General features: G+C 37.0%; 1 protein-coding gene across 1 annotated transcript in view; it reads left to right on the top strand.

The window, feature by feature from the left end:
- CNTN3 (contactin 3) overlaps positions 1-24,283 on the top strand; it is a 331,266-nt gene that overhangs the window by 82,405 nt on the left and 224,578 nt on the right. Inside the window, 1 exon segment of the mRNA XM_036867699.1 lies at positions 2,492-2,626. Coding sequence (XP_036723594.1) covers positions 2,572-2,626 — 55 coding nt within the window. The 5' untranslated portion in view covers positions 2,492-2,571.

Here is a 24,283-nt window from a genome sequence, read left to right as displayed (position 1 = left end):
TTTTAAGTCTATTATTTTGTTATTACCAAATTCTTTCTAAGTCCATTTAATGTATAAACTGGATAGCTTTAACTCCTCAAAGAATGAAATACTAGTTTGATAATGTTTTACTCCTCAAGGCTTTCCTGTGTTTGAGACTTAACTGTTGTCCCCAGACTTTAATATACCTTGCAACTGCTGCCTAACTTTTTATGAGTATTTGACATTTCATGTATCATATTACTGCATTTAATGTTTCCAACGCCTTTTATGAATAATTGTCATTGTATTTTATTTGAAAAGTTCAAAAAATTTTTTTGCTTTTCTGCTGTGTATATGTGTGTGTATGTCATTCTTCTCATGATTTCTGGACTATGGTTTCCTCACGTGCGTCATTAGAAGGAAGTTATGGTGGTTATGGCTGTCATATTTAAGTGTAATCTAGAATGATTTAAGTTATTATTTAACTTAGTAATTGAAAATAATTATGGATACAAAATGTCTTACTGATTAATCAGGAAAAAGGAAGGCAGGCTAGGTATCTGAAAGCCTTTGGTCCAAGTGGGGGAAATCAACCACTGGAAAGGCTTGAGAAGTAATTGTTGAATGAAGTAGAATGTGTGTCCTTCCTTGTACCCTTAAATAATTTCATGATTTTGGCCATAAGTCTCATGGGACTGAATGCTATTGAAAATAGCTTCAAAATGTCTCAGTTTCATATGCACAGTGTGACAGACACCACATGTGACTCTTGCCACTATCACTTCAGTGCACACATCACTTCCACTTGCCACCAAATGCATTCTTTGAATGGACCTAATGGGTTGTTTTTTTTTTTTTTTTTTGCCTCTGAAGCCATTTTGCTGTCCCTATGAGAGGCTAGAAGTGCTGGATCATTAATACTCCCTGAAAATAGCCTCCAAACGATGACTCATGGGAGTTGTATAAATACCCCAGATCCCTTGCCGCTTGGCAAGGATAACTGGACAACTGAAGCATAACTCTGGGATTGCTCTGAGGCATACGTTCTACGCAGGCTGGACTTCCAGAGTTTCCCCAAAAGGAATAAGCTGTACTTAGACACAGGGGTTGATGGGTTCATATCTTACCCTTTATTGGCTGCCTTCCTTTCCCTCTCTTACTTCACCAGGTCCTGACTGTTTTTGTCATTCACCTCTCAAGTAAACTGCTTGCACTTGAATTCATTTTGCAGTGTTTGCATTAAGGGGAACCTAAACTAAGACACTTGCAATTTGTAGTAATGGGGACAGTTAGAAATGGTCACAGATCCCATGATGGTGTAAGTTGCCAACCTGCAGTCCTTAGAGGAGTAGTTCTCAATCGTATTGCCACCTGTTTCAGATTCCCACGGGCCAAGTCAGAGTTACGCAGAAATCCCGGAATTCTAGCAGTTCTACCACTTACTCCCCTCGCCTTCCCCAAGAATGTATATTATATTGCAAGTGAACAAGAGCAGCATTACTATAGGAATAACTGATTTAATATATTATTTTAAGTATGTAACTTGCAAGATGTCATATTTTCACTCTTGAAATTATTATTTGGAACACACTTAATTCTAATTGAATATATCACATCACATGGCAGGATCCCATAGTTAAGAACCACTGAGATTTCTCTCGTTTGCTTAGCAACAACTAAGACAGCCCAATCCATAGCAGCTACTGACTGAGAATTGTACACCTTCTCTGCTAAAATGGCTGACATTAAAGTCATTCATTTCCCTGTGTGGAACCAGCTGAGTTTTAGCAATCGAAAAAAGTTTCTCTGATTTTAAGTGTGTGCATCCAGCCTACTTGATCATTAACCATGCAGTTTAGGTAGTTTCAAATGGCCATTGAAAATGACACAGGATATTCACACAATTATTTACCCTCAGCCAGCACATTCAAGTTTATGAAAAGTCAGGAAAGCAAAAAATAGTTTCATTTGCAAGATTCTCGTACTGAACAGTTTTCATCATTAGCATTTTTTTAATTCAACATATGTAATTGAGGGCTTTCTGCAATTGTTTCTGAAAAAACAGGCTTAAAATGAACATTGATGATGTTATTTATAATTTATATGCCTATGAGGGATTCAGAGACTATGAAAAGCAGTGTTTCAAGATATCAAATCTGCTGATGTGACTCTTAGTTTAACCAAAAATATTATCATGAGAGAAAATGAGAAAAGTTACAACTTCAGGGTAATATTTTACTTGTTGTAATTACTATCTAGCAAAAGTTTCAATACTTAATATACTAATATTTAATATTTTAGTATTGTCAAACATTTCTAATTTTGTGAAGCCCCTCTGTCTGCCTATCAGTTACATAAAGAGTTTTTTAAGTATCTACATATCATACATCTTTTTTGCACCAAAAAAGATTCATTTCATTTGGGGATTTTGAGTGGTTGAGAGTGGTACAGTTTTATGAAAAGAAGAAAATCTATGTTTTAAAGCAATTCGTTTTTTCAAGTCTGACTTCTTTGTATATTTATTTTACAGATTAAAGGATTCACCTGAAGACATAGCATTCTATTCATCAGAGACTGGACAAGAGTTACTCTTGCTTTTGGCAATTAAAGATGATGTTGTCATGGAAACAGTTGATCCTGCTTTCATTCATTGGCTGCCTAGGAGGTAACAATAAGCTATATTTTCTAAATTGAAGTTAGAACTATACTTGAGTCATTTGTTAAATAATTTTTAAATGTTGAACTGATCCTCCACAAGTCTTTTTTTTTTGTCTCAGAAAGGAAATTCTAATTTTCTCTTCTGATAACTGGATTCTCATTGTGCTCCCTAATGTTTACAGACCATTTTATTTTCATTACAAATATAATGGCATTTAATATCATGGATCTAATAAGAACCTGCTGTATAAAAAATAAATAAAATAAAATTCAAATAAAAAAAAGAATAGATACATGTGTACAAAAAATATTATGGATCTACTGTGGTGTTATGAATATAACAATCAGAATTTGAGAATGTTAATTCATGACTTTTTTACCAAAATGGCTAAATCTTGTAATCTGTAGTGTAAAGGGAAAATACAGATTTTAAAAAATGTCCGTATTTTCATATCTAATCTTAAAAACAATACTATTTTTCTTTCAGCAAATAACTTATTTAAGGGACCAAAAGTAAGGATAGAATTTTTATTTGTTAATTTTGAAAATTTGAAGTTTAGAACAAAACAGAAAGAAAAAGGAATAATTCTCATATATTCACCATACAAAAGCAACTCTTAAAAATCATTTGATGCATGTTCATTTTGTTTCATTTTCTTGAACAGTGGAAGAGTAAGACAAGGATTTTTTTAAATGAAGTAACATGTGTGCAACGATTAGTTTTTTGCTTTATTTTATTGTATTTTATTTTTTTATTGGGGTATAGTTGTTTAACAATGTTGTGTTAGTTTCTACTGTACAGCAAAGTGGAGTTTCCTGTGCTGTACAGCAGTTTCTCACTAGTTATCTGTTTTATACATATTAGTGTATATATGTCAATCCCAGGCTCCCAATTCATCCCACCCACCCTTTCCCCCATTGGTGTCCATACATTTGTTCTTCTACGTCTGTGTCTCTATTTCTGCCTTGCAAACAGGTTCATCTGTACCATTTTTCTAGATTCCACATACATGTGTTAATATACGATATTTGTGTTTCTTTTTCTGACTTACTTCACTCTGTATGACGGTCTCTAGGTCCATCCACATCTCTACAAATGACCCAATTTCATTCATTTTTATGGCTGAGTAATATTCCATTGTATATATGGACCGCATCTTCTTTATCCATTTGTCTGTCAATGGGCATTTAGGTTGCTTCCATGACCTGGTTATTGTAAATAGTGCTGCAGTGAACATTGGGGTGCATGTGTCTTTTTGAATTATGGTTTTCTCTGGGTATATGCCCAGTAGTGGGATTGCTGGGTCATATGGTAATTCTATTTTTAGTTTTTTAAGGAACCTCCAAACTATTCTCCATAGTGGCTGTATCATTTTACATTCCCACCAACAGTGCAGGAGGGTTCCCTTTTCTCCACACCTTCTCCAGCATTTATTGTTTGTAGATTTTTTGATGATGGCCATTCCGACTGGTGTGAGGTGATACCTCATTGTAGTTTTGATTTGCATTTCTCTAATAATTAGTGATGTTGAGCATCTTTTCATGTGCCTCTTGACCATCTGTATGTCTTCTTTGGAGAAATGTCTATTTAGGTCTCCTGCCCATTTTTTGATTAGGTTGTTTTTTTGATATTGAGCTGCATGAGTTGTTTTTATATTTTGGAGATTAATCCTTTGTCCGTTGATTTGTTTGCAAAGTTTTCTTTCTTTTTATTATAAAAACTCTCCAGCACCTAAAGGGTTGAAAGAATAGTACAATAAGTACCTACATATGCACCATTTAGATTTAACTATTGTACCATTTACTGTACTTGTTCTATATATGTACATATGTGTGTGTATTTTCCATTCATTGTTTGATTGACTACACCATTTGAAAGTAAGTTACAGAAGTTATCACCTCTCACCTCTAAAAATTTCAGCATCCGTCTCCTGAGAAGAAGACCTATCTTCTAGATAAACACAAGTGCTTTATGATACCTAAGGAAAGTAACAAAAAAAAAGTAGCTTGTCATTTTTCTTTTCTAAGAGGAGGAAATTGGTATGGAATGAGGCCAAATGCATTGTCAGGTAAAACATATGTTATTTGAAGACATGTTTATATTGGAGTAAACTTCTAAGCCCTTATGTCAAACTTTAAACATTCTTGAAGTATTTAAATGATATTTAAACCTCCAACTTTTAAAATAAAGTTTTTTTAAACAGGTTTTCCCCTGTGATGCCTCAATTTTGTTTCCTAAAACATTTTCTTTCCTACTAATCTAGCTCTGAGGAAAAAAGGAGTAATTATTTATAAATTTCTACTGTTTTAAATAGTCTTTGGAGAAAGACCAACACAGATATCAAAATAAATCTTTTTCTTGGCTTATTTTCTTCATTTACAAAATTTTAAATTTGAGTTCTGTGGTACAAGGAGAAAATGAAAGGGAATACACTATAGCAGTATTATTATTCACAATATCAACTTTCATAGAAACAACCTTGAACTTTTACAATTAGTTGGAAACAGGTAGATATACTCAGAAAGTGGAAGTATAGCTAAAGAAAATGAGATCAGTGTTTCAAAGGTTTAAAATTTTGAGTTGTAATTTTGCACTGTGTGCAAATTGTATTGCTTGTTTTCAGTATTTTTTAGAAATGTTTTACAGACTTATGAACGAATTTATGGAGAAAGCAGTATCCATTTTACTAAAATATTAAGACATTAAAAAATTTAAAGGTCAACTTGATTTTCTGGGTATGTTGGTAAAAAAGCTATAAAGGTTGGTAAAGGAGAACTGGACTAATTGATATATGATAAATTTTATGTAGGGTATTACTTAGAGAATTGGTAATCTTTATAATTATAGTATGGAGAAGAATTTGTCTCTGACTAATTTTCTAAAGAGTATTGATTGCGTACAGTTCTTTATGTACTGAATATTGGTACTCGTTTTGGATTTATATAAAATTTAGATTAAAAAGCCAGCTTGTGAGTGTGATATTCTGTTTACCAATATTGGGTCATTTTTTAAGTATTAAAGTTAAAAATCTGTTCATGAGGTAGGAAAGATCTCTAAATAAATGCCAAGTAAAAACATGTTATGTGAATTCACTTGGTAGAGTAGAGTTTATCCAAAGACGTAAACTCAATAAATATAGCAAATGCTTGATAATTTGTGTTTTCTATTTTCTCAGATTTAAGCTATTTTGTTATCCATTATTTTCTGCATTTTTAAAACTGTTTCCTTCTGTTGTTCTGTCTCTGCATGTTTCTCTCTGTAGCAAAGGGGCAAATAGTAATTTTTGGCTGGGAATTTTTCCTAAGGTGAACTTAATCGTGTTTTTCCTCCAAAACACCAGGCTGCATTCATTCTTTTAAAAATATTTATTAAGCATCTATTATGTGCCATACATTGTTTCCAGTGAAGAAAATGGACAGAGATCTGTGTCCCTGTGGGGTTTATATTCCATCATGTTAGGGTAGAAAATGATATTGATTTAGTAGATGCTAGTGCTGTGAAGGAAAAGAAGCAGAACAAGATGAGAGTGTGGGGGGCCGGGAAGTGAGTTACCAGAGGTCATCAGGTCCATCCTCATAGAGAAGGTGACATTTGGGCCAAGACTTTGTGGCGAACGAGTTGACCTCGTGAGTATTTAGGGAAGGGAGCTCCAGGCAGAGTCAGCAATCCATCCAAGTGTTTAATATATGACATGCTGAGTATTTCTAGAAACAGCAGGAAAGTTAGCTTGGTTGGACAAGGAAGAGTTATGGGAAAGAAGTAGTAGGTGAGAGCCAAGAGTTAACGTGGAGATGGATGCAGCAAAAATGAAGGCCTTGTATATCACTGAAAATATTTAGAGCTTTTGCTCTGAATGCCCTCAGGAGCCATAGTGTGATTTGATCAGAGAAGTGATGTAATCTGACTTTTTCTTTTCTTTTTTTTTAAAGGATCTTGCTGGATGTAATTTGACTCTTTTTTTTTTTTTAAAGATCTGGCTGGATGTTGTGTTGTGGATTTATTGTAGAGGTGCAGGTGAGCCAGCAGAGGTATTAGTGGGAAGTTAATGCCCTAATCAGGCAAGGGTTGTTGATGTCTGACTCCAGGGTGGTTAACAGGGGCGGTGGTCAAATTTTGGATGTATTTTGAAGGTATATTCATGAGGATTTGTGGATGGAATATATATGTGGGATATGAGAGAAAAGAAAGCCTTTATGATAACCTCACGGCTCTATGTCACCTTGTGCCCACATCAAGAGGTGTACCTTCTGAATGAAATGAAGACCCTGCACAAAATACGGTTGAGAGTTTTCCAAACTAAAGGTCACTACCAAATAGTGGATTAAAAAAATCAATTCTGTGGGTCACATTTAACATTTTTTATTAGAATAAATAAATTAAAATTAAAGTAAGAATAGAGTATAATGTATCAGCATACACTGCCCACTTAGTAAATATTGTCTGTTGAGCACTTCTGGGCATTTGGGACGTGGCAGTGAATAAAACAGACAATGTCCCAGTCCTCATGGAGCTGTCCTTTTAATATTGTGTATTGGGTCTTGATCTTACATATATTTCTTACTGAGTTGCTATGAAAAAAGTTTAAGAGCCAGAGACCTAGTTAGAGAACAGAGAGATAGAGACAAGAAGAGGAAGGAACACTCGGATGAGGAAAACAATAGTAATGACAGGAAAATTAATAATACTAACAATAGTAATTAATGGATGCTCATTCATTGTGCACCAGGCACTGTGGAAAATGCTTTACTTAGGTCATCTAGTTAACAAAAATAAAATGAGATAGATATTATTTCTATTTCGGAGATTAGGGAACAGTCTCTAAGAGTTTAAGTAACTTGCCCAGTCTACATGGTTGTCTCAAGATTTCTGTTTATCTCTGAAATCAGAGTATAGTTCCCTATCACTAGAATTTACCACTTCAGTAGTTTCTCTTCTGGAATGAAGTCAGAGGTATAGGCCATGGGCTAAAAATCATCAAGGACCCAAGGAGATTGTTATCTTGCTCCTTAATTACCTATTAGTTCATTGCTTGACTGTATTAGATACTTCACATGTTCACTGTCCTATATGGGAGCCGCTAGCCACATGTGGCAGGTGAAGATTGGAAACGTACCTAGTCCCAACTGAGATGTGCCCCAATGGAGACTGTAAAATGCAGTAAAAGTGTTTTACAGAATGTAAAAGACTTGTAACCAAAAATATTCAGAGTTTAAAAAAATTATTTAAATATCTCAATAATTTTTATTGATTAAATTCTGCATTGATAATAATTTAATTATATTTGGTCAAGCAAAAATATTAAAATTAATTTCACCTGTTTCTTTTAACCTTTTTTAATGTGGTTACTAGAAATTTTAAAATATGTGTGTGACTTGTGTTATATTTCTATCGGACAGCACTGCCCTAGACATTTATAAAATAGAAACCCAACCATTTTGCAAAGGTTTTCTAATATCTTAATACCCCAAAGGGAGCCCAAATCATGAAAGCTAATGGAGACTTTTTGTTTTGTTTTTTTTTTGAATTTTTGAATTTTAGTTAATTTACATTTTATACAGCAGGTTCTTATTAGTCATCCATTTTATACACATCAGTGTATACATGTCAATCCCAATCTCCCAATTCATCACATCACCCCCCCACCCCCCACTGCTTTCCCCGCTTAGTGTCTATCTATACGTTTGTTCTGTACATTTGTGTCTCAGTTTCTGCCCTGCAAACCGGTTCATCTGTACCATTTTTCTAGGTTCCAGTATGTTTTAATATACGATATTTGTTTTTCTCTTTTTGACTCACTTCACTCTGTATGACAGTCTCTAGACCATCCACATCTCTACAAATGACCCAATTTCGTTCCTCTTTATGGCTGAGTAATATTCCATTGTATATATGTACCACATCTTCTTTATCCATTCGTCTGTTGATGGGCATTTAGGTTGTTTCCATGACCTCGCTATTGTAAATAGTGCTGCAGTGAATATTGGGGTGCAAGTGTCTTTTTCAATTATGGTTTTTTCTGGATATATGCCCAGTAGTGGGATTGCTGGGTCATATGGTAATTCTATTTTCCGTTTTTTAAGGAACCTCCATACTGTTCTCCATAATGGCTGTATCAATTTACATTCCCACCGAGAGTGCAAGAGGGTTCCCTTTTCTCCACACCCTCTCCAGCATTTGTTGTTTGTAGATTTTCTGATGCTGCCCATTCTAACTGGTGTGAGGTGATACCTCATTGTAGTTTTGATTTGCATTTCTCTAATAATTAGTGATGTTGAGCAGCTTTTCATGTGCTTCTTGGCCATCTGTATGTCTTCTTTGGAGAAATGTCTGTTTAGGTCTTCTGCCCATTTTTGGATTGGGTTGTTTGTTTTTTAAATATTGAGCTGCATGAGCTGTTTATATATCTTGGAGATTAATCCTTTGTCCGCTGATTCATTTGCAAATATTTTCTCCCATCTTGAGGGATGTCTTTTCGTCTTGTTTATGGTTTCCTTTGCTGTGCAAAAGCTTTGAAGTTTCATTAGGTCCCATTTGTTTATTTTTGTTTTTATTTCCATTACTCTCAGAGGTGGATCAAAAAAGATCTTGCTGTGATTTATGTCAAAGAGTGTTCTTCCTATGTTTTCCTCTAAGAGTTTTATAGTGTCTGGTCTTACATTTAGGTCTCTACTCCACTTTGAGTTTATTTTTGTATATGGTGTTAGGGAGTGTTCTAATTTCATTCTTTTACATGTAGCTGTCCAGTTTTCCCAGCACCACTTATTGAAGAGACTGTCTTTTCTCCATTTTATATCCTTGCTTCCTTTGTCATAGATTAGTTGACCATAGGTGCGTGGGTTTCTCTCTGGACTCTCTATCTTTTTCCATTGATCTATATTTCTGTTTTTGTGCCAGTACCATATTGTCTTGATTACTGTAGCTTTGTAGTATACTCTGAAGTCAGGGAGTCTGATTCCTCCAGCTCCGTTTTTTCCCCTCAAGACTGCTTTGGCTATTCGGGGTCTTTTCTGACTCCATACAGATTTTAAGATTTTTTGTTCTAGTCCGTAAAAAATGCTATTGGTAATTTGATAGGGATTGCATTGAATCTGTAGATTGCTTTGGGTAGTATAGTCATTTTCACAATATTGATTCTTCCAATCCAAGAACATGGTATGTCTCTCCATCTGTTGGTATCATCTTTAATATCTTTCATCAGTGTCTTATAGTTTTCTGCATACAGGTCTTTTGTCTCCCTAGGTAGGTTTATTGCTAGGTATTTTATTCTTTTTGTTGCAATGGTAAATGGGAGTGTTTCCTTAATTTCTCTTACAGATTTTTCATCATTAGTGTATAGGAATGCAAGGCATTTCTGTGCATTAATTCTGTATCCTGCAACTTTACAAAATTCATTGATTAGCTCTAGTAGTTTTCTGGTGGCATCTTTGGGATTCTCTCTGTATAGTATCATGTCATCTGCAGACAGTGACAGTTTTACTTCTTTTCCAATTTGTATTCCTTTTATTTCCTTTTCTTCTCTGATTGCTGTGGCTAGGACTTCCAAAACTATGTTGAATAATAGTGGTGAGAGTGGAGATCCTTGTCTTGTTCCTGATCTTAGAGGAAATGCTTTCAGTTTTTCAACATTGAGAATGATGTTTGCTGTGGGTTTGTCGTATATGGCCTTTATTATGTTGAGGTAGTTTCCCTCTATGCCCACTTTCTGGAGAGTTTTTATCATAAATGGGTGTTGAATTTTGTCAAAAGCTTTTTCTGCATCTATTGAGATGATCATATGGTTTTTATTCTTCAGTTTGTTCATATGGTGAATCACATTGATTGATTTGCATATATTGAAGAATCCTTGCATCCCTGGGATAAATCCCACTTGATCATGGTGTATGATCCTTTTAATGTGTTGTTGGATTCTGTTTACTAGTATTTTGTTGAGGATTTTTGCATCTGTATTCATCAGTGATATTGGTCTGTACTTTTCTTTTCTTGTAGTATCTTTGTCTGGTTTTGGTGTCAGGGTGATGGTGGCCTCATAGAATGAGTTTGGGAGTGTTCCTTCCTCTGCAATTTTTTGGAAGAGTTTGAGAAGGATGGGTGTTAGCTCTTCTCTAAATGTTTGATAGAATTCACCTGTGAAGCCGTCTGGTCCTGGACTTTTGTTTGTTGGAAGATTTTTACTCACAGTTTCAATTTCATTACTTGTGATTGGTCTGTTCATATTTTCTATTTCTTCCTGGTTCAATCTTGGAAGGTTATACCTTTCTAAGAATTTGTCCATTTCTTCCAGGTTCTCCATTTTATTGGCATAGAGTTGCTTGTAGTAATCTCTTCGGATGCTTTGTATTTCTGCTGTGTCTGTTGTAACTTCTCCTTTTTCATGTCTAATTTTATTGATTTGAGTCCTCTCCCTCTTTTTCTTGATGAGTCTGGTTACTGGTTTATCAATTTTGTTTATCTTCTCAAAGAACCAGCTTTTAGTTTTATTGATCTTTGCTATTGTTTTCTTTGTTTCTATTTCATTTATTTCTGCTCTGATCTTTATGATTTCTTTCCTTCTGCCAACTTTGGGTTTTGTTTGTTCTTCCTTCTCTAGTTCCTTTAGGTGTAAGGTTAGATTGTTTACTTGAGATTTTTCTTGTTTCTTGAGGTAGGCTTGTATAGCTATAAACTTCCCTCTTAGAACTACTTTTGCTGCATCCCATAGGTTTTGGATCATCGTGTTTTCATTGTCATTTGTCTCTAGGTATTTTTTGATTTCCTCTTTGATTTCTTCAGTGATCTCTTGGTTATTTAGTAACATATTGTTTAGCCTCCAGGTGTTTGTGTTTTTTACGTTTTTTTCCCCCTGTAATTCATTTCTAATCTCATAGTGTTGTGGTCAGAAAAGATGCTTCATATGATTTCAATTTTCTTAAATTTACTGAGGCTTGATTTGTGACCCAAGATGTGATCTATCCTAGAGAATGTTCCGTGTGCACTTGAGAAGAAAGTGTAATCTGCTCTTTTTGGATGGAATGTCCTATAAATATCAATTAAATATATCTGGTCTGTTGTGTCATTTAACGTTTGTGTTTCCTTATTAATTTTCTGTTTGGATGATCTGTCCATTGGGTAAGTGAGGTGTTAAAGTCTCCCACTATTATTGTGTTACTGTCGATTTCCTTTTTGATAGCTGTTAGCAGTTGCCTTACGTATTGAGGTGCTCCTGTGTTGGGTGCATATATATTTATAATTGTTATATCTTCTTCTTGGATTGATCCTTTGATCATTAGGTAGTGTCCTTCCTTATCTCTTGTAACATTCTTTATTTCAAAGTCTATTTTATCTGATATGAGTATTGCTTCTCCAGCTTTATTTTGATTTCCATTTGCATGGAATATCTTTTTCCATCCCCCTCACTTTCAGTCTGTATGTGTCCCTAGGTCTGAAGTGGGTCTCTTGTAGACAGCATATATATGGGTCTTGTTTTTGTATCCATTCAGCAAGCCTGTGTCTTTTGGTTGGAGCATTTAATCCATTCACGTTTAAGGTAATTATCGATATGTATGTTCCTATGACCATTTTCTTAATTATTTTGGGTTTGTTTTTTAGGTCCTTTTCTTCTCTTGTGTTTCCCACTTAGAGAAGTTCCTTTAGCATTTGTTTTAGAGCTGGTTTGATGGTGCTAAATTCTCTTAGGTTTTGCTTGTCTTTAAAGCTTTTGATTTCTCTATCACATCTGAATGAGATCCTAGCTGGGTAGAGTAATCTTGGTTGTAGGTTCTTCCCTTTCGCCACTCCCTTCTGGCTTGTAAAGTTTCTGCTGAGAAATCAGCTGGTAACCTTATGGGGGTTCCCTTGTATGTTATTTGTCATTTTTCCCTTGCTGCTTTCAATAATTTTTCTTTGTCTTTAATTTTTGCCAATTTGATTACTATGTGTCTTGACGTGTTTCTCCTTGGGTTTATCCTGTATGGGACTCTCTGTGCTTCCTGGACTTGGGTGGCTATTTCCTTTCCCATGTTAGGGAAGTTTTTGACTGTAACCTCTTCAAATATTTTCTCTGGTCCTTTCTCTCTCTCTTCTCCTTCTAGGACCCCTATAATGCGAATGTTGTTGCGTTTAATGTTGTCCCAGAAGTCTCTTAGGCTGTCCTCATTTCTTTTTATTCTTTTTTCTTTATTCTTTTCTGCAACAGCGAATTCCACCATTCTGTCTTCCAGGTCACTTATCCATTCTTCTGCCTCAGTTATTCTGCTGTTGATTCCTTCTAGTGTAGTTTTCATTTCAATTATTGTATTGTTCATCTCTGTTTGTTCTTTAATTCTTCTAGGTCTTTGTTAAACATTTCTTGCATCTTCTCAATCTTTGCCTCCATTCTTTTTCTGAGGTCCTGGATCATCTTCACTATCATTATTCTGAATTCTTTTTCTGGAAGGTTGCCTATCTCCACTTCATTTAGTTGTTTTTCTGGGGTTTTATCTTGTTCCTTCATCTGGTACATAGCCCTCTGCCTTTTCATCTTGTCTGTCTTTCTGTGAATGTGGTTTTTGTTCCACAGGCTGCAGGATTGTAGTTCTTCTTGCTTCTGCTGTCTGTGCTCTGGTGGATGAGGCTCTCTAAGAGACTTGTGTAAATTTCCTGTTGGGAGGGACTGGTGGTGGGTAGAGCTGACTGTTGCTCTGGTGGGCAGAGCTCAGTAAAACTTTGATCTGCTTGACTGTTGATGGGTGAGGCTGGGTTCCCTCCCTGTTCGTTGTTTGGCCTGAGGCAACCCAACACACCGGAGCTTACCTGGGCTCTTTGGTGGGGCTTATGACAGACTCTCGGAGGGCTCAAGCCAACGAGTACTTCCCAGAACTTCTGCTGCCAGTGTCCTTGTCCTCACAGTGAGACAGAGGCACCCGCTAATGGGGACTTTCTGATTTCCCATGAAAAGTTGTGTCTCCTGAGTGTGTATTAGCATCAAATACTGAATCCCTTGTCAGATGAGTTCTGATTTCAGGTGTCAGTACTTGGTGAATGTAGGCAAATCCTTAATCAATGCATGTGGAAATTCTAAACTTTGCAGAGACTATTCTGTTTTTACTTTTAATCTTTTAGTGGGACTACTAACAAGGCAAATAAAAGTCTTTTGGTAAGGGAAGCTTCCTTGGATAACTGAAATCATTGTTGATGCCTAGTTTAAAACACCATCATGGAAAATATCATATTTCTGTAAAAGTTCTAGTGTTCTTATTTCATCAAATTATTCTCTTAAAATTGTAGTGAACAATCAACACATTGCAATCTATTATTATTTTGGTAGTAGCTAGAAATTACTTGTGAAAATAAGTAGCCATTAATCCAAAAGGGAAGATGATTTTTAGTTGTGTTTAACTTTCTTGTAGTGGATATTGTGTTGGTATCTCTGATATCTACTGTTTTCTGCAATGATGAAACAGCCCTGAGGCCTGGAAGAGATTGACTCCATGCAGAGATCCATAGATGGACCCATATGATTTGTCCCAGTGATTGGCTTAAGCCATTGAGCTCATGGGATTTTTTTTTTTTTTTTGGCCATAAGGTTTGATTGATTCAAGGACTTTTTGTTCAAACTTTGTGGGAAGTGCCCTTTCTCCTAGTGTATCTGAATGAGGAATCCGGACACCCTGCTTGCTGTAGGTGGCTAACCTATAATCACCTGGGAAGCCAGCCTGAGGGAAAAGCTGATTCTTGCATTGAGATCAGAGAAATCAGAAGACACCAGGTCCTTGATGAAATCATGTTGACATGTCCCCCCCACCCCCCCTTCTGGCTTAAACATCATCAAAAGCGGTAAATGCCTCACCTCTAGCCCCTTTGACCTGGCATAACCCTATTCCACAGAGCTGCATTAACCTGTGAAATTTATGTTTGCCTCTTTCAGGAGTTACCAAGGCAGTAAAGGCTTGTGTCCACTCATAGGTATCCCTAAATGTAGTATCACTGAGACTATGAGACCATACCTTTATGAGATGATTTAGATCACCTAGATTAAATCATTTTTAAAAAATTGTTGACATTATAAATAAAGATAAAATGCGTGATCATCAAGCATGAGCCTTGGCTTCCTTTAACAGTGTAGTGTATAATGGACAATATATACAAACAAAATACACATGTTTGGGCTGCATTTGCAAATCATAAACTCTGCTTGTTTTAAAGCCAATAGTTTGTGTGCAAATACAAACCGAGCCTACTGGTACACATCTTTGAGTGCCCTTAATCATAGATTCCATCCTGTTCTTTGTCATCTTAACATGAAAATCTTTCTGTGCTACTCTGTCATACAAATAGTGATTAAGGAAAGCTTTGGAAGCAAAATAAACTTTCCAAGTTCTCCCTGAGATAATTGGGGAATATTTTTCAATTGGTTCTAATACCGCCACCCTGTAATCACTGAGAAAATGAGTTTGTGGCATTGGATGTGGCACTTCAAGTAAACTGTTGTCATAAGCCCAAATGACTGTCATTTTTTTCTGTAGTATTCATTTGTGTGCAGTGTAATATGATTTGATAGCATTGATACTGGTGAAATGGAGATGTCGCTGATCTCTGCTTATAAATCTTGACATCCTCCGTGTTTTCACCAGTAAACTTACTTCAGATAATTCCCTCAATTGCCTAAATCTTGAATTGCTTTTCATTTATCCTGTTTAAATCTTGACGGCTTATCAGAGTATGCATGTGAAAATCAGGGGGGGAAAAAAGCAAGCATTGTTGGTGTGTTTTGTTCCTATAACCTTGATCTCCGCCTATTGGATTTTTGTAAGCTTTGTGGTGCCTAAGAAGGCTTTGGAATAATGGGTATTTGAAATGCTATTAGAGTTCAACAAACACATAAGCTTAAATAAAACCCACAATTTTATTTAGCTCTTAAAGTAGCTATTGTCTCAAAAGTATCTGTTGGTTGGTTCACCGACTCCTGCAAATAAAGTGCTCATTCAAACTAATTTAATTGAGTATTGCCTAAGTGTTAAACAGTCTTAAAGTACCCATCATATGAAAGTGTTTTTAAGTACCCCTGTGCAAATTATGTCTTTCCATGAATTGTATTAGCAGAGCTAAATGGATTTGGGTTCCTGGTATGTAAGGGTGCATTCTTAAGTATTAACTCACGAATAATGGTGAACTTTGAGTATAACATACTCACACATATGTATGCATTTATACAAGCCACAACAAAGGGAATCTTGATTCTAGTCAGTTAACACATTTTTTGCAAAGGGAAGGCAGTGGTTATGCTGTTACACTAAATTACTCTTCCTCTTCATTGTCCCGTATTCTCACCCCATCCCTATTCCCACTTCCAGTAAACCTTTCCATAGGCAGGTCCTGTCTTTATTATCTCTCATCTCAACTATTGCCCTGGCCTTGCTCCTCATCTTTCTGCCTGCTTTTCCTTCCTTTCTGCAGTGCATCTCATACATTGCGACCGGAGTTGCCATTTGGCAGGCAGTTACTGAGTGTCTGCTTTGTGTGAGGCATTGTGGTAAGTGCTGTGGAGGAGTCCAAGATGAATCATTCAGTTGCTGTCTGTCTAGGAAGGAAAGAAGGCACATGCAAACAATGAAAGGAGAAAAAAATGCTAAGATTTAGGATCCTATTTAAGAAAAATACTAAAAACCTGGCATGGAAGCTCTAAGAAGACAGATCTTATAGAAAGGAAGGAAGAAAAAATATTTATGGAGAGAACAGCATTTGAGCTGGGTCTTAATATAATTAAATTAGAGTGAAAATGTAGTGAGTGCTTGCTTTGTACCAAGCACTGAGCAAAGGGCCTTGCCTGAGTTATATCCTCTGAACCTTGTGCTATTGTGATCCCTATTTTGTAAATGAGGGCCTGAGGTTCTGAGAAGTTAAGATATTTCCTAAAATTCACGTAGTTAATAAGGGAAGTCAAAGAGTAATCTATAAGACAGCTTCATTCCATAGCCCATGGATATAACCATTATGTTAAAACTGGACATAATCTAAGAGAACAAGGCAGTGTCTTAGTCTGCTCAGATTGCTATAACAAAATACCATAGCCTGAGTGGCTTAAACAGAAGTTTATTTCTCATAACCCTTGAGGGTGAGAAGTCCAAGAGCATGGTGCCGGCTGATCACTTCCTCACAGGACACTCTTCATGGTTTGCATTTGGCTCTCTTCTTGCTGTATCCTCACAAGGCAGGGAGAGACAAAGAGCAAGCTCTATGGTCTCTTCTTATAAGGGCACTAATCCTATTATGAGGACCCCATCCTCATGACTTCATTTAATTCTAATTTCCTCTCAAGGGCCTTTCCTCCTAATGTCACCACTCTGGGGTTGGGGCTTTAACATATGAACTTTGGGGAGGACACAAACATTCAGGCAGAAGAAAATCATTCAAGGTTAGAGCAAAGTGTAAAATAGAGTTGGCTCCTAGTTATATGTATTTGTGGCAAGCATGCAGTAGCTTTGTTAATAATGACGATCAAGGTATATTGGAACTGTATTGCATGTCAACCCCAGCTTAAGCAATCTGTTTGTGTTAATTAATTTCATTTAATTCTCCTAATAACTTTATTTTTGTTACTTTACATGAGGAAACTGAGGTACAGAGAGATTATTACTTTGCTTAAAGTCACATGCAGTTAAGTGGAGCCAGGTTTCAAACACAGACTACGTTTCTCTAGATCTGCACTGCCCAGTGTGTTTGGTACTAGCCACATGGGCCTGTTGATCTCTTGAAGCATGGCTAATCCAAATTGAGAGTTGTCATAAGTGTAAAATACACACTGGATTTCAAAGACATATTATGAAAAAAGGAGAGAAAATATTCCATTAGCAGTTATATTGATTGCATATTAAATTGATAATATTTTGATATATTGGGATATATACAATATACAAATAAATTAATTTCACCTGTTTCATTTTCCTCTCTTATTACTAGAAAATGTAAACTTATATATGTGTTACGTATCTTTCTTTTTTGGTGATAAAATTTAAGTTCTACTCTCTCAGCAAATTTCCCTTATAGAATACAGTGTTATAAACTATAGTTATACTTCTATTGGAAATTATAAATCTACATTCTGCCCATCACACACTTGGAGAGAAGAGGTAGAGGAAGGCTAGATAAAAAATGTTGGGCCTAGAGATTGCTAAGTCAGGAATGTTGGCATCTTAGCTTTGCTATATACAGACCTTTGCCCCAATAGGATGTTTGTAGGATACATTGGAAGGAAGAAAAACTAAAAGAAAGAAGGCCTGCTTGGAAGTTACTGTCAAGTGAGGGATAACTTATGCCCAGACTAGGGCAGGTGGAGTCAAAAAGATAAGATCGGAGATGAGACAAATTACAGAGTCACAACTGAAAGGATGTGATGGACAATTGGATGGTTGTGCCTGGTGAGGGAGAAGAGATTGTTGAAGGGGACTTTGAGGTTTTGAAGTTGAGTGGGGAGATAATGAGAAAATTAACAGAAATAAGAAACACAGAAGGAGGAAGGGATTTGGATGTGTCTTGGGCATGTTGAGTTTGGAGGTGCTTGAAGAGTGTCTGGGTGATATGAGCTGGAAGTCTGTTGAAACCAAAAGATTAAAACCCAGTTTATGTGTGTGTGTGCATGTGTGTGTGTGTGTGCGTGGCTGGGGTATCAGAGCAGGAGATCAAGATCAAGGGGAGGTGTCTTCATAGTGATACCAGGAAGAAATAGTTGGTAAGAAAGAAAGGAAATACATTGATAACAGTAATCTTTGGTGAAACTGGATTGTATTTATGCTCATACACATACATATGCTTTTGTACACATGCTTCTGTATTGCAGACTTTGCTCATATTGTCAGTGAGAACAGTACAGTTCAGAGTGTTTGAGGCCCTCTCTCACACACAGCCCGTTAATGAGTTACTGGTCCAGTGCTGTCTTGTTCTAGATTGCCTGAGTTTCTGTCTGTGGAGCTTTCAGCTGCACTAAGCCTTTTCTGAGTGTGGTGTGTTGTAGATCCTCCTACAGCAAAGAACCGAATGGTTCCTCTGTGGTGCCAGGTAAGGGAGAGTGTTGATACTTTTCAGTGTTTGGGAGGCAGGTGTGTGTGTGTGTGTGTGTGTGTGCGCGCGCACAACAGACTAGGTGTGCACTGGAAGGAGTTGTGTATTGCAAACATTTTTATGCATTTTCAGCATCTTCTACCTGCTCTCCAGGTGAATAGGCTCAAGTGAATGGACAGAAAGTGTTGCCCCAGGGAGGCTGGGGTACCAAAAGGAAAATGGTGCCTATGAGGTAGATAGAGCTGCTCCGAAGTCAAAAAGTGGGAGGCTTAGTTGGTGTTAACTGACTCAGGATTGCCTTGGTGGGCCAGGTGGCTGAGGGACACATTGCCATTCATGATACAATTCTAGCCCTGGCCTCTGTGTTTATCTCCTTTGTCGTTCCCTCTTGAGGACGGTCATGTGCTTTTCTGGAATGAATTGTGGACACACACTAATGTGTATCGCTTCAAGTGACTCTGCTGATTCATCCAGCCCACTGCTGAGTGTTTGGAAATGCTCACCAGTGTGGAAATCAGCCGTTTCCTCACTAATACCGGCTGTCAGTCGGTGCCTCTGGAGCTTGCATAAAAATAATTCCCATCATTGCTTGGCTGTCCTCCGTGGTAGGCAGTGTGCAAGGTGATTTACTGTGTTTTTCTGTAATTCTCACGTCATCTGTGTGGTGTCCAACTCTTACTTTTTATCTTTTGTTTTCTCTCAGTTTTAAAACTTTTTTTTTTTTTTCTTAATATATCATTCGGATCCTGTGACAGTGAAAAAGCCTGAGGGGTATTCCATGGGGATCCCTTTCGCCACTTTCTAGGATCACCTGCCATCGGCCGTTCATCTTTTCCAAACCTCACCCGCACCCAAACCCTCTTCCCATTTCCATAAATTCATAGCTTGGATGTAACAAAATGTCCATAAGCAGGCACCGTTTTTGCATCCATATTACTTTCAAAGGAAAATTCTTACTCAAAAACTGCTGCATATTTTAATTGGGGAAGTGGCAGGGCTCCTTAATCCCGTTTTGTTGGTGAACCCTAAGGGTGCCCTGTCGCTTTTTCCTCCCCACCCATGAGACATGAAAATACAATTTATGTTCACTTCTGCATCTTACTTTGTTTGATCATTAGTCCACACTTTAAGTTTGAGACAATGTCAAGTGACAGAACTTTGTGATTAGATATGCAACACTGGATGCTATTTTAGATAAAGATATTTTTAAATTTAAAATTATCTTATGTGGTAGGGAACAATCAAATTATGGATGCATCTTTACATATGTAAGTTTCTCTGTGTATAATTTGAAGAAACTATAGGAGAAGATAGTCATTTTATCTGTTCTGATATGGCTTTCCATAAGCTTAAAGCAGTATCACATTATTGAACAGCTTTTTATTTGCCAGCTGTGGCAAGGAGAGAGGCTTAGCCATTTTTCTGTGGTGGGTAATTGTCCAGTGACTGCCAGTTTTCTTTTGTTTTTACAGAAGGCTAGCTAACAATGCCCACGAGGAGCACCACATTTATTTCTTTGAAGGGTGTCAGTGAAAGTGAGAAGGTAAATGACATCTATAAATGGCTGAAACGTTAGAAGTGATTTGTCCCTCAGTAGATAAATATATAAATGAAAATTATTCAACATCCTTTTTTATTTATTATTTCTTTTATCTTTCAAATCAATGACACAATCATTGGAGCCTGAAACAACTGCCGTTGGATTACAAATGCAATCGTGCAGTTTTGGGTCAGTGCGATACTACTACTTACAAAATTCCATGTTAGATGGTTAAGATTAAAATATTGCTGATAATAAAATGTTTGCTCAACATTCTATTCATTTTGAAAAGCATCTGTTGAGTGTGAAACACTGCTTTTTGGTCACACTACATTTTGGGTATTTATTGCTTAAAAAGAAGGAAAAACAACAAACTTGATATTGGCAAAAAAAAGAAAAGACAGAAAACTCCTGCACCCCTCCCTGGCTACCTAGATTTACCAATGTGCTTCCTCTTCCAGCTTCTGCCTGGCAGCTGAGGAATTAAGCTCTTATCTTGGTATTTGACTTACTGCTTTCTCTTTATACCACCCGGGTTTACTTTTCTTATTTATGACACTGCTGGAGACAAAGATAATATTCCCACCTGTCACTTAAACAGGAGGCAATTTGTTCCTTTTAACTAAAAGGACAGTTAAAAAAAAAAAAAAATAAAGGAGGACTGTCTCAGGTAGACCTGAGCCCCAGCTTGTGATAAGTGACCTTGGGAGACTATTTCAAGGAAGAAGTGGCTCTTTTCTTCGTCTTATTGCATAGTCACTGAAGGCCCATCATCTGTGGAAGGTAGTCAAGAAGGAAAACTTAAGGCATGGTGTGTGATGGTGTGAGATGGTGTAGTGATTCATGAATTCACATCCTCTGAACCTGTGACTCCATTCACTTTTTTTTGCGTGGACACCTTTATGGTGTCTTGTTGACCTGCGAGAGTGGAATTTGTAGGCTGCCGTTTTGAGTGGCTCTGGTGACTAATTCATTGTTAATTCCAAGCATGTGAACATTCTTTGCTCCTCTAATCCTGCAAGCAAGGAGGGGTGGTGAAGGCTGCTATCGACTGGACTTAATGCATCCTGGCAATGCTGGGATCAGTTGCTGCCATTGTGACGTTGATTGGTTTTGGCCCTGGACATGGGGCACTGGTAAGTTTCAACAGTTATTCAGAGAACACCTGAATACTGGGAATAGCATTTCCCTGTTCTACCTTGTTCATTGCGGCATCATACACTCTCTTGTTCTGTACAACATAAAGGGCAATCTGATGTGCCACCCAGGGAGGTTTACGGACAGATGGCAATATGTGTGTTTTTTTTGTGTTTTTATACTAGCCTTAAGTTTTTGTAGCAGGGCTCCTGGAATTTTAGCCTCCAAATGATATTTTCATTACTGGGGGTTCTTTCATAGGATTTTTAAATACTTTGACTTTTTGACTGTATAGGAAAACAGAGCTTTTCATTCTGATCCCATGAGTATGCATGTGTGTGTGCACACTCTTGCACATGATATTTAAACTCAAACATATGTACAAGAAATATATAAAAGTAGTCATATGCAGAGCATAATTATGTAGGTAGTTATGAAGTGTTGGCTGTTGAACAATGTGCTGCATGGGTTTCTGAGTGACCATCCATCTTTTAGTTAAGATATAATATTTACTGCAGCATATGCAGTGCCCAACATGCCTTTTTTATGTGCTTGATTACACAGCAGAGTAAAATGAGAATCCTCAGTGCTGTGGCAATTATTCCTATTACGGGAGAAGAGAGAAAATAAACATTCAGCTTACAACAGTATAAGAGAATCTCATGTTTTTTTCTGCTTCATGGGGTCTTTGAAAGCTGTTTGCTGTGATTTTGTTGAGTTTTCCATTGATACTGCTTTGGTGAGTAATTATTTGGAAACAGAGTGGAGAGTAAATACTTGTTGGAGAATCGTCTCTCAGTGAGAACTGGTGCCGTGGGTGTTATTAAGATTCCTTTTTTAAAAAATATTTTGAAGTTATCACCCTCCACTGATTAATAGGCACCTTTTGTCTTAGGCATAATACTTGCAATTATTTGCTCAAACCAGATAAGAGAACACAGGTGCCAGTGTTCACAACCACCATGAAGATAAGGACAATTCCATCCGATTTTTCGTGCCATGTAGGTATGAGACTCTAATGAATTAAGTCATTTATCAGACCACAGTGTCATAAGTTACTAGTCCTCAGTCGGAGGTAATTAAAAGTTTTATTTGAGGGCTAAGCAAAAATAGGCAATAGCAATACCATTTATGGCACTGCTGCTGCATTAAAATTTTTTGCTTATCCTTGCAACAAAAGCCCTATAATATTGGTATCATTCCTGCATAACAGTAGAGAACTCAGGGGCTCTGAGAGCTTAAGTGACTTGCCTAAAGCTAGATGGAAGTATTAGGGAAAAAAATCTTGTTTATCCCAAGGCAAAGTCGCTGTTCTGCTAATAGACATGGTCCTTCCTCAAGCAGTGGTCGGCACACATTTCTGTACAATATTCAGATAGTAAATATTTTTGGCTTTGTGGCCCATATGGTCTCTGTCGTAACTACCCATCTCTGCTCCTGTACTGTGAAAGCAGCCATAGACGATACATAAACGAGTGGGCATGGTTGTGTTCCAGTGAAACTGTTTACGGACACTGAAATCTGAATTTCATATAATTTTCATGTGTCATGGAATATTATATTTTTGAATAAGGTGTCATAAAAAAACAGATGGCAGTTGAGTTTGGCCCGTGGCCCATAGTTTTCTGACCCCTGTCCTAAAGCATAAATACATGTTTTTTAAGATCATTTTTTGTCAAGCACTTACTGTACTATCGTGGGCAAAGTATTTTGCCGTAAGGCAATAAAAAGCCATAGGTTGGGGAAAAAGGAGGGAACCTGCACACAAATTACTAAAATATAGAGGCTTGAGAGAGGTATAATCCAATTGAATTTCTGATAAAGTGGGATTGATTTTGGCTGGACTATCAAAAGAGACTCTGTGTCTTGAATGATAGACTGCGGAAGCATTCCAGGCAGAAGAATGGTATCAATCAGTTCAAGACAACTTATTTGGTAAACACAGTTATTTTGCACATAATTATAGGCGCAGTTCTTACTGACAACCCAGAATGTGTTACTCCCTGTAGGGCTGCCTTCAGGGAAAGCTGAGAATGTGCTCTCTCTGTATGACAGTGCCCAGATGAGGAGTGCCAGGAGAGAAAGAAGGCCCAGTATTGCTAGACCTACGATTTTTTTTAAAGGTGAAATTTGACTTTATGCCAAATACATTTGGATTTTTAAATGAGGCCAAACCAGAGTTTCCAAATATATATGATGGGTCACATCATACACGTTTCATATAATTAAAGAATCTCAGATTTACAAAACCCTGAAAAGACGATCTAGCTCAGGTTCTATCTGAAAAACAAACGTGGCTTCCTAAGTAAAGCTCAAATTCTGAGATAAAGAGACAGAACTGTGGAGTGTGTTCAGGCAGCCAACAGGTGACTGATTGAAATCCTAACATTCTATCCTAACCTTAGAAGAATTAGACTAAAGTAAGAATTCCATGCTGGTTACGTGTTAAGTAAATTTGTGGTTCACATAAATGATGTATCACAGATGTGGGGTTGTTTTGCAAAGAGATCCACTCCATGGAATGGTAAAACTTGTGCAAATGCTGATGTTTTGAAACCCTCTTGAAACCCCTCTTGAAAGTAACTTTAAGCACAGAAAACTTCCTTAGAGATCTGGGCAATATACAGCCTACCAAAAGCTCAACTTTTTTTTTTTTTAATGACTCTGGTGACTGTTCAAACAAGTCATTAAAATCCAGAAATGGGGCTTTGCTTCAGCACTCAGAAATTATACAAGAGATTACTAATAAAGTGCTGTTGCTTATAAAAGTGCCATTCATATGTGGCTTTAGGGAAGCAGCTCCTGCGTAGTACCTGTGTTTTCAGTACTCTGAGGGAGTGGCTGAATTGTAGGTGACCAAGATCCTGCAAATTGCCCAAACAGAAATAGCCACCTAATAACAGTGAATGCCTTGACTGTAAGAACACAGTGGGGGTATTTCTAAGAGTCAGAGATGCAGTTACTCAGTTAGCTTC

This window comes from Balaenoptera musculus, chromosome 11 (assembly GCF_009873245.2).
Source record: "Balaenoptera musculus isolate JJ_BM4_2016_0621 chromosome 11, mBalMus1.pri.v3, whole genome shotgun sequence".
In the NCBI taxonomy this organism is placed as follows: domain Eukaryota; kingdom Metazoa; phylum Chordata; class Mammalia; order Artiodactyla; family Balaenopteridae; genus Balaenoptera; species Balaenoptera musculus.
This window is presented reverse-complemented; position numbering and strand designations above follow the sequence as displayed.